This window comes from Megalobrama amblycephala, linkage group LG16, assembly GCF_018812025.1.
Source record: "Megalobrama amblycephala isolate DHTTF-2021 linkage group LG16, ASM1881202v1, whole genome shotgun sequence".
NCBI lineage: Eukaryota > Metazoa > Chordata > Actinopteri > Cypriniformes > Xenocyprididae > Megalobrama > Megalobrama amblycephala.
Window position 1 is genome coordinate 14,087,689 of NC_063059.1, and position 12,325 is coordinate 14,100,013.

Consider the following 12,325-nt stretch of genomic DNA (forward strand, 5'->3'; position numbering starts at 1 on the left):
TTAATTTGCGTTCCGAAGATTAACGAAGGTCTTATAGGTGTGGAATGGCATGAGGGCGAGTAATAAATGACAGAATTTTTATTTTTGGGTGAACTAACCCTTTAATGAACCAATTTTTGTGAAAACCTCAAATTTGACCAAAATGTAAATTTTTCTCTCTCTTTTTATTTTTTGGCTTTCGTTTGAAATTAGCCCACGTGCATTCCGACTCCTTTTGCCAGCACAGGTCACATATTAATACACTACATTTCTATGTATTAAATTTGATTCATTATTATTTGCTAATCTTCCCCTCCACCAGAGTTCTCAAACTGCATTTGCAATAAAAAAAAAAAATCACTAACGTAAAAACCACTTGATGGCTTCAGAGGACTCTGGGCCTGACCAAATACCTACACTTGCAGTCTTGGCCACTTGAGAGAACATGCATGCAACAGGAAGTAAGTGTGCAAGACTGTCCCACATCTTAAAAATGCCAAAGGTGCCCTTGGTACCCTTAATGCACACTAAACCCACACTTCAGAGCGGTATTGAACACTTGGGCCAAATACAGTAAATACGTCATGTAACAGACTAGTGGTGAAGTGCAAATACCTCGAGTGTGGGTATTTGGACAGATCCTCAGAACACAGCACATGGGTAATATGGATTATGTTTCTGTGTACTTTTTGAAGCCTTTTGGACATCTGTGATCACAATGAACTTGTATGGAAAAAGAAGATTTCTCAAAAAAATAAATAAATAAATAAATGAAGCAAGCTCAATTTGTGTTCCACATGAACAATTATACAGGAACAACATACAGACTTGGAACAATCTACACACATAATGAGAAAACAGAAATTTGCAATGCAATCGCAATGGCCCAAAAAGTTCATCCGAGGCATGTGTACACTGACCATCACCCTCCATCCCACTCATTTGATTTAACTGTCGAGCTCCCCAGTATATAGGGGAGGCTTTCTGGATGACAAAGGAAGTGTCTCTACAGTCAGACTGATGAATGTTCAGCGCTGAGATTATCAGAGCAGAATTGTGCTAAGGTGTGTAAAATCAGGCTCCGGCAGGCTAACGCAGCACAGACTTTGTTTCTCATTTTTTGAAGCACAGATGTAGCATATTCACTTGAGACTTGTTCAGCGAGAGAAGAAAAAGGCAGCAGAAAGCGAGAAAGAGAGAGAGACAGACAGGCAGAAAGGGAAGAGAAGAGATAAAAGATGAGAAGACTAAAATATGCCCTGATGGAGTGTGAGTGTGTATATGGGGCCAAAAGCCTTTCCAGACACAGCAAAAAAAATAAAAAATAAATAAAAGGCTTTATTGGCCATTTCTACCACCATACAGTTCGATCTCCACCACAATCATTCTCACTCTCTCTCTTTGAATGCAAGACCTTGGCTGTTGTCCTCCCATTCTGGCACAGCTAACGCCCTTTTCACAGGAGAAGGACAGCAGAGAGGGGGATAAATAGAGAGCGTCTTTTAGCTGCCGCGTGTTCGTCACCTCTGAGCTGAAGGACAGTGTTGAATAGTCTTGCAGGGGGGTGTGAAGACAGACAGACTGCGGAGGATTAGAGACTGTCTGTCTCTACTTCTGTCCTCTGACATCCACTAGCATCTCTGTCTCTCTCTCTTGCACACACAGTTGCAGTCATACAGTCGAGATGATGACAGTAATACATCAGAGTGTGAGATTGTCTTGTGCTGCAGTGGAGGGAACAGGAAGTAATGTGATTGTCCTTTTATTTTGTGTTTAACACATTGGTCTTTTCTTCCAAAGCAATCTCTCCATGTGGCAATTCTTTTTTAGGCGTGTTTAAAGGGGGCAGTTTTCCATTTATTGATTGAGAGTCAAAGTAGAGAGAGAACAGGGAATGACTGGGTGAATGATGAGGGAAATCAATAGCTATGTTTCCATCCAAAGTTGCGAACTTAACTTGTGCGCAAATTTGGAATACTGCATAAAACATTTGTGAGTAAAGCACTGTTTCCATCCAGTGACTCAAAGAGAACAAAATCTTCACTTCATAATAAACTGGTGCTAAATATCACTAAGAAAAATAGAAGTTGCTGCAGTAGAACAATAACACTGTATTACTGTATACAATAATATATATATATATATATATATATATATATATATATATATATATATATATATATATATATATATATATAAATTACTTGCACCTCAGAGCGCACAGACAAAACACAATAAACACTGTCTTGTTATTTTGCATTCAGATGCTTGGTGTTTGTGAACCCAATCGTGTGAATCGCTTCTGGGAGGGAATTATACCGAACCACTTTAACAACAGACTTTGCTCAGGCATTTCAGAATGACCAAAACAGCACGCTGTGCAACGAGACTGGTCCACTGTTTGGTCCAGTTATGCCGTCCCATCGCAAAGTCAAGTCTTTTTTGATGTGTATCAAGGAATTCATTCGGTAAAATAAATAAATAAACAAAATCACACCCAAACAATTTGAATTGAACATTTAAATCATTAAGTTGAACTTATATGTATATGTATGTGTGTGTGTGTGTAATTTCATTAAATATTTAACATCATTTAATTTAAAAAAATTATATATATATATATAATTTTTTGAAATTAAATGATGTTAAATATTTAATGAAATTACACACACACACACACACACACACACACATATATAATATAATATAATATATATATATATATATATATATATATATATATATATATATATATACATATATACACACACACACACACACACATATACATATAATATATATATATATATATATATATATATATATATATATATATATATATATATATATATAAAAACATTAAATTGAAACATTAAAAATAAACATATACACATATACATATATATACACACATATATATACACACACACACACACACATATACATATACATAATTAATTATTTATTATTATTAATTATTTAATTATACATTAATCCATTTATTTAATATATATATATATATATATATATATATATATATATATATATATATATATATATATATATATATATATATATATATATATATAATTAAATAAATGGATTAATGTATAATTAATTATATATTAATCTTTTTCAAAATTAAACTAAGTGGTTATTAAATAGAAAGGCAAAATCGAGAAAAAAAAAAAAAAAAAGATTAAATTGTCAAATACAAAAATGCTAAATTTAGAAGAAAAAAAAAACATCTCTAAGAAAATCATATTATATTTTACATGTGATTAAAATTGTTAAATTGAAACATTAAAAATAAAATTCAATGGATCCAAGTGGTCTGACTGTGATCTTTTTGTATAGACTCCCATGTGGCTAGAGCATGTGGGTAAACAGCCAGGCCACAGCACTGACCGTTCACTGCATTTCTATTTGCCCTTTTTTATATTTTCAACCAGAGGTTTCTTTCAGGAGAAATAAAAAAAAACAAACAAAAAAAAACATTCATTTAAAAATTAATCTTCAAAAACTATTTTAAATGTCTCTCTCTGCCTTCCCATTACCGTCCAGTTGACCACTTCATTTCAGTGGAAGCTGCAGCCACATAAAGTAATTGCTGTGAAGCTATTAAAACCGGTGACCCCCACGGCACCTCGTTTAGCTGAAGATACCATTGAAAAGAAAAAAAAAAATGACAAGGAGGACACGGATAAACAAAAAGACAATCGCACATATTCCGCCCGGCAAGTAAACAAAAGCGAAACACATCTGCAAGCGGCTATTGTTGCTGCGCTATTGTGAGGAATCTCTTTGAAAAGCGTGCAAGATCTTTAATGGAAATGGCTGGTTGTTGACGACATTGTCTGGCATTTGGTGTTTACCAGCGGTGTGTTTAATGGCAGCTAGTCTCATTTCCGACCTCGCTGCTCTTTGCTACATCCTCAAGGGTTTGAGAATAATAGTGTTTCTTTGCCACTAGGGGCTGAAGCTAGCGCTAAACAGACACTCTCCACCTTCACTCCGACCTCCCTGTTCCTTCGAACACAGTTTAGGTTCTCCAGAGAGCCATGGCTCCTCAAAAAAACCTCTCTGCCCCCTATGTTCCCATAGATACGGACACTATGCCCTATGGGAGTATTTACAAGAGCACGTACGCACACCCAGGCGGGGCATCAGGGGCAGGCGAAATAGAGAAACAGAAGAAAGTGTGGATCAAAGTTCAGCGAGTGTATTTGTTATATGCTCTGATCTCCATTTAAAAAAAGAAAACGTCTTTTTTCGGATCGGAGGCCAACTTGACATTTAGAAATGCTCGGTTTGGGTGAAACGGACGATTTGCGATCAACTGTGAACTGTTTTTGACTCGAGGTTGTGAAGTAGATTAAAAAAGCTTAGCCGCTAATCGTGCAAAAAGGAAGAAAGATCACTGTGACTTATAAGGCTGTTCTGAGGATGTCACAGACAGTGATCTGCAGTCGAGAGCGTTGCAGCGCCCAGGAGGACAGGAAGTCCTTTGGGGGGGTGGGGAGTGTGAGTGAGAGAGAGAGAGAGAAAGAAACTAAAGGCGACGCGCATCCGATGCGCACCTTACGAAAACAGACACGCACACGCTCACCTTTAAAATATGACTGATATGGATTAAAAGGCAAATCTCGGGTTAAAAGATTAATACCGTCCACTTCATTTCCACAACCTGCCCATCTGTGAGCGCTGAAAGCCACTTATGCTGCATAAAAGACACAGCGCTGCTCCTCGGCCTCTTCATTCAGCCCACACAAAGGCCACTCAAGGCTAAGAATCTCTCTCGTGGCTTTCAGGCCGCTACAGAGGAGGATGCTATACCTGTGAACTCTGTAGCATGAAGCTTCTAGCTATTTCTCTGCATGTTTCTCTGTGCGTCTGCTTCCTCTTTCTCCTTTGCCTGCTCTGCTCTCTCTCTTTCTCTCTCTAAGGCTGTCAGTTAAAGCTGCGCTCACCTTTATAATGTCCTCATGAGAGGCATCGCTGCTAAAGCCACACAGTAAGACCGGGATAAGAGCTGGATAAAGCCAAAGCAACACTCTGACCAAAGACCAACTCTCCTCTCCTTTTGTTCTCCTTTGTTTCTCTTTCTCTCGCGCATTTCTTTTTTTTAACCTCATTTACCTCATTCCCTCTCTCCATTTCTCTTCTTTCCTCCCCTTTTTTCTCCTTCACAGTCTCAATTTCTCTTCTCTCGTGCCTTCATATCTCATTCCTTCTCTTTTCTCCTCATCTCATTTCTCCTTTCTTTTCATTTTTCTCCTCTTCTCAGTTTTCTTCTCTACTTCTCTTTGTTTCTCCTTATCTTTCCTCATTTCTCTTTTTACACCCAATTTCTCCTCCCCTTATTTCGCCTTCACGCTCTCCGATTCCTTTCTCTCCTCCCTTAATTTCTCATTCCCTCTCCCAATTTCTCTTCTCTCCAACCCTTATTTCTCCTTCTCTTTTTATTTATCATTCCCTCTCCTAATTTCCCTTCTCTTCCCCTTATTTATCCTTCTTTTTTCTCATTCCCTCTCCCAATTTCTCTTCTCTTCACCCCTTATTTCTCCTACTCTTTTCATTTCTCATTCCCTCTCCACCCCTTATTTCTTTTATTTCTCATTCCTTCTCCACCCCTTATTTCTCCTTCTTTCATTTCTCATTCCCTCTCCACCCCTTATTTCTCCTTCTTTTTCATTTCTCATTCCCTCTCCACCCCTTATTTCTCCTACTCTTTTCATTTTTCATTCCCTCTCCACCCCTTATTTCTCCTACTCTTTTCATTTCTCATTCCCTCTCCACCCCTTATTTCTCCTACTCTTTTCATTTCTCATTCCCTCTCCACCCCTTATTTCTCCTACTCTTTTCATTTCTTATTCCCTCTCCACCCCTTACTTCTCGTACTCTTTTCATTTCTCATTCCCTCTCCCAATTTCTCTTCTCTCCACCCCTTATTTCTCCTTCTCTTTTATTTCTCATTCCCTCTTCCAATTTCTCTCCACCCCTTATTTCTCCTTCTCTTTTCATTTCTCATTCCCTCTCCCAATTTCTCTTCTCTCCACCCCTTACTTCACCTTCTCTTTTTATTTCTCTTTCCTTCTCCTAATTTCTGTTCTCACTTCCCCTTATTTCTCCCTCTCCACCCCTTAATTCTGCTTCTTTCTTTATTTCTCATTCTCTCTCCAAATTTCTCCTCTCCTCCTGATTTCTCCTTTACGCCTCCCATTTTTTCACTTCTGTCTGTCTATTATTGCTCCTTCGCTTCTCATTTCTCATTCTCTGCTCACTTCTCTTCTCTGCTTATTTCTCTTCTTTTCACCTAATTTCTGATTTCCTCTCGACATTTCTCTCATCTCCTCCCCTAACTTCTCCTTCAAGCTCCTAATTTCTCTTCTCCTTTCCTAATCATTTCTCACACCTTCTTCTCCTCTTCTTGCTTTCATCACATTTTTCTTGTCTCACTTCTTCTCCCCATCCTCATTTCCCCTTTGTCTTCTCTTTTCTCTTCTTCTTGTCATAATTTTACCTTTTCATCATCTTCTCTTCTCTCTTCCTCTCACTTTTCCCTCTCCCTGACTTCACCCTATTTCCTAATTTTCTTCTCTTAACCTCTTATTTCCACATTTCTCCTCTCCTTTAGTCCATCAATCACAATACTTGTTCACTCAATCACAGCTATAGGCAAAGACAAATCATCACCCCAAATCCCTGTAACATTCCACTAAGCTTATTCTTTCTCAGAAAAAAAGTCTCACAAATAAAGTAACAGAAACATTGCTCAGGTGAGCAATAACCTCAGGTCCAGTATATCATAAGTCTGAAGGTATTGTACATTTCTCACAAGCCTGCAGGCGTGAGCGAACATGACCGAGAAACACTCCACCCTGCGTATCCAATGGTAAATGTCGGACTAATCAAATAGAGTCGATGGATTGGCTACAGTGGAAATCACTGCTCTTTTATTGGACCATATTAGCCTTGACCTTCAGGGCTCAAATGAAACGTCCTTGAAGATATAATGCTATAATGTAACACGCAGCACAAGAGCTCCTGTACTCATACAGAAAACTCACGCTTCAATGTCTTCAGAGCACAACTGTGAACTGCACTACTAACAGCACAGTGAAGGACATTCATAATAACATTACAAACACACGCATGCAAAAGCACAGACACACACAAAACAAATAGGCACTTACCTCTATGTCTATTTGTAGTTTTATCAAACATAAGCATAGCATCTTCTACCTGTAAGAGAACAGAGAAGAAAAAATTAGTAATGCCAAAAGTACCAGTGCTTTGTTTGAAATTCACACTTGAATAATAAAAAAAGACCCATTATATTTATTAATATTATTTTAATATTGTTTTCTTAAATAATTACTTGAAAAGGCTGTGTTGTAAAGACTTCACTTGGTTAAAAACCTTTTTACAAGTAACAACAGAATAAAACAAGTTCCTCCAAGGGGCAGAAGTATTACAGTCCAGTAAAACCGGTTTAATGGACAGTGGATTATGACAAGATGAACACTTTGGAGAATTTTCTTACAACTATATACTAATATCAATAGCTGAAAGAGCAGTTTCAACCAGCCTAAGCTGGTTTGCAAGGTCTCCCGGCTTGGCTAGCTGGTTTTAACCACTTAATTGCTTGGCAAAGATTGGAAACTAGACTAGCTTAAACCAGTTAAGACCAGCAAACCATTTTAGGCTGGTTTAAGCAGTCTCCAGCAGGGAAATACCGGACTGTGCATGTTAATTTTTGCTTTGCCATCTAAATGGGTATCAAGAATCCTACATTTCTGTGGTATTTGAGGTATTCGACAACAGATATTATTGTTATCTTGTGCACCTCTACTTAAATAGCTAACTACTGGAGCCTAAAAGCATTACACACATGCACAGATCTAAAAGCTGCTCATGGCCATGTTCGGCGAGGAATGATATCCCTTCCATGGACCCAAGGGTACCATCCTGTCTGACCCTGACAGAGGCCTGCTCATCCTTGAGGAAAACCCTGTCTGCAAGGACACACTTCAGAGTGCATCCAGCCATATCCCTCAAACACACACACACACACTGACATCCCACAGTATGTCTGAACCTGCTTGTTTCTGCTCCTTTCACATTACAGACATGCACACATTAATAAATGCAAAAATGTGCACGCCATGCCTGATGTACCCACACACACTCCATTACTCCTTGCAGAGGTCCCTGAGATTAGCCCTAAAGTACAGGCGGTTAGAAAAACACCTTCTATCCACAAAAGGAGCCATCAGTCACTCAGCCCCATAGAGAACAATAGAGCTGCGAGCTTTAGAGTTCCTCATCACCCTCAATCACTTCCAATAAAGATCACACTGACTGGTGCTCTCATAGAGGCTGAGGGGAATCTGTTATTCTCCGCTATCACTCACTGCATATTTATGGTCCTCTAAAAACTGTGCTTCATGTTCAGAGGAACACATTTCATAAATGACCAGAAGCATGGTGTTATCTTTCTTCTTTAGGATTTAGCCTAATCTGCAATGCAAATAAATAAATTATACTAAATAAATGAATAAATGTACAATAACTGCTGATAAAGGTAAACACAATCTGTATTTTCCATGCATTTGAAAAAATTTGCTATATATCTTAATATTTGCATTTTCTCTGAAACGTATTTTTTCCCAATCAGAGCAATCATAATAAAAATTCACAGCCTTTATTTCCAACATTTTCCAAACTTTTAAAGTAAATGAGGAATGTTTTCCCACTCGGTTTTCAGTAAATAAATGAAAAATTAATTAATTTGTTATTTTTGTTTGTTATGCGTTATTTATATTTATATTTATATTTATTTATATATTATTATTATATTATTATGATAAAACATACAATTTATTCTTTGGCCACCAAATTGTTGGTTTCTTTGTAATAATCGATTTCTATCTTGTAGTATTTTTAATTAATATGTCATAGGATCTAACGAAAATGCTGATGTAAATGGATTTTTCTGAGAAACTACTAGCATTAATTCTAAGGTTTAGCATTAATTCACATTGTTCTTAGATTCTAAGAACAATGTGATATTATAATGGGGGAATATAAACCAACATGCCTGCCTTTCACAATCACAGAGATGTATGTTGGCTGTGTGATTATGTTGCCCCTGCTGATGGACGCTAGTTTAGAGGCCTGTAGCCGGAGCATCTAGTTTGTCCAGAAAGAGGAGATACCCTTGACTACAGCTGCATTAAGGCATGATGGGAGGAGACAGCCCTCGACTCAGGCTCATATGTAACTGTCTTTCCTCATAACCAGCCTGAAGTCTCTCTCTCCTGTGCCCTCCCTTCATCTTTCTCTCACAGTCTTTGGTCTTACAGTCTTTATATTGTATTGTATTGTATTATACATTGATAATATGAAAAGTTGAAATTTAAAGAGTAATATATGATTATATATAGGCTTACATTTTTTCCTCAGTATTTATATTCTCAAAAGCTCTTCAGTTATCCTCGATGACCTCGTGCACAACTTCACACTTCCAGTCCTGCTTTACTTCCTTCAAACCACCCTGACCCATTCAGCCTTTCAATAAGGGGATGTGTATTCAAGGATAGATTCAGCCTGCCAGCGGCCATCAGATTGTGAGATAAGAAGCTCTTGAGGGCACACAATATACAGACACAGCACAAAGGTGAGCGTGGTCCCACACCCAGTCTGTGCCTAATCGTAGGTCCGCTCTCTCCTCCTTCTGTGAAAGAAAAGCCTGAGGGATAATAGCTGTCTCTTCAGTATGTAAGGGGGCCGGGCGGCCCCCACAGATAACAGTCCTGCTTTTATATTCGCTGAGAGAAATAAGGTAAAAAGGGGCGACTAGATTCATGGAAAAGAACAGAATGCTCTTCTTAGACTTCTTCCTATCTAGTAACGCAGCAGGGGAGAGGAAAGGGCATTTCAAGTCCTCTTAGAGGGGTGGCAGAAGGTTCCGGAGAGTCTGCGAGGCTAATGGCGCTTGCATATGCGACGGTGCCACATTTAAAATGGCCCTGACCTTTACTTGTTAGCTCTTGTGCCTGTGCCCGAGACTCCGAGGGGCCGCGGGGGTTGCGGGACCCCAGGCTAGCTGTGCGGCGATCGATGGGAAACAAGTGGCCTTACAGCGCTCTGATGTGGTGGGGAATTAATTAGCCGACCACGGCGACTGGAAGGATGCGGCGGCACACGGTGCAGGATGGCAAATTGTGCAAATTCTCGCCAGGCCCAGGGGGATGGTGCCATTAAAAGGCCCTGTGGCACACCCTAGGTGGTCGAGCTACTTTGCCATTAAACACCATTACTGATAATTGACTGAACAAGTGGCCTTTTTACTGGCCGCCCTTAGCTTGGTCAGTAGCTAATACGCGCTGTGCACCCGGCACAATGAGTAAATGCCACGCTAATGCCTGTTTTATGACAGGCATGGAAGGGGCAGGTCCTGTCTGAGTGTCGATAAAACTGCGTTTAAATGTAGTTTGCCACAGCCAACTGTAGCTTGCCTTGAGATTTATGCTTCTTATTAGCAGGGGCCGTACATTCAGCCCTCTGAGACACAGCCCTTTATGGGCTTTTATAGCGGGACCGTTATGAAGAAAAGCACACAAGCATTGTGACCTCATATTGCCAGAGAACACAACATGCAGTGGAGTTAACCAGGGGCCAAACACTAACTGACCTTAAAACAACAGGCAAAAACAACATGCTTACAACTGAAGTGAGTCATTTCTGCGTCACAAGCGCCACCAAAAACTACAAAAAACAAAAACACAAACAAAAAAATGATCGTTTTTCAAATGCACTCAGCCTATTTGCCATTGGTTCGAGTAAAGAGATACGTTTGTGTTTGTTTGTTGGGGGAATTAATCTAGAAATGGCTCATTTATAGATTTCTAAAATAATTGTAATAAATAAATTAATTATAAATTAATTCATTAAAAAAATTATCATCAAAATATGTCTAGACAATATTTTTGGGGAAACCTAATACATTTTAAAAAATTATTTAAAAACAAATACAGTAATATATAATCGATAAAACAAATAAAAAGCCAAATAAAAAAAAATAAATAAATAAAAAAAAAGCTTTACAAAAAATTAAACACCAAAAAAAGTGCAGCTTTCAAAGTTTCCTGAAGCTAAATGGCTAGCTCACTGCTATAAACCTGGTGCAGTCACGATAGGTGGGCTCCTGTATGGCAGCTGTGCAAAGCTGCTTGACAACATGTTTTCATTTAAGTAAGAAATATAATTGGAAAGTCTGTGGGGCCATTTTTTTATTAACTGTGGAAGGTATCAGCGGGAGGACAGGGGGGAATACAAGCCAGCGGAAGCGCAGTCAGACAGGAGGAGATTGTGTTTACATGTAGGCGAGGGATGGAGAGAACGCAATCCAACACTTGGTTAAATTCACTCAGCCGCCAGGGAGTGGAATCTACCACCTGCCATATCACCGTTCACTAAATCTCAGACAGTAAGGAAAGAAAAACAGACTCCACCTTTCTCCTCATGTCAAACAAACGTGTGCGTGCCTGTCACACCATGGCAGAAATCTCGAAAACACATGCTGCAAAAATTTTTAATCAGACACATTGAATTATTTATCAGGGGACAAAAGCATCAGTGGGTTTTCTGACTCAAAGCATTTACAGAAAACAGAGAATGGGCAATACAAACCAACAATTTCACACAGAGATTCCAGTAGGGCCTTTAATGGAATTCTTGCAACACATTTTAAATGGAAATTACATTCAACAAATACAATTCTATTTAAAAAAATGTCTTTAAAAATACATATATATATATATATATATATATATATATATATATGACCCGTGCTGGCAAAATGAGTCGGAATGTGCATGGGCTTATTACAATCTACAGGCAAAACAAGCCAAAAATATCTATTTTCGGTCAAAATATGAGTTCATTAAGCCCTCATCTAGCGATTCAAATGATTCAAATAGCAATTAAACAGTATTTTTAATTGTATGTTTTCTGACAGGAGTACCTTTTCTCTGCTAGCTTCACCACTCGCGCTTCCCCTCAGAAACTTCCTCATTAGTCCAAGTTTGTTATCATTTTAAAGTGCAGCATTCCAACTTTATGAATATTCATAGTGAATTTTGGATGGCATGAGTCTAAACCAATGAAATGTGATTTTCAAACTCATGCTGCTGATGTAAACAAATCGATCTTACTCACGCTGACTGACAGATCCGAAGCGCTCGCACAAAGACGCCTCAGACAGCGCGCGATCCCAATATATACATATACAACAGAATTACAGTACTTCAAAACATTGAAAAAAAAAGTTGAATATAGA

At 38.5% G+C, this 12,325-nt stretch overlaps 1 protein-coding gene across 1 annotated transcript in view; it reads right to left on the reverse strand.

Moving 5' to 3' along the window:
* The window catches only part of msi2b (musashi RNA-binding protein 2b), a 306,172-nt gene that overhangs the window by 136,039 nt on the left and 157,808 nt on the right, over nucleotides 1-12,325 (reverse strand). Inside the window, 1 exon segment of the mRNA XM_048161917.1 lies at nucleotides 7,176-7,224. Coding sequence (XP_048017874.1) covers nucleotides 7,176-7,224 — 49 coding nt within the window.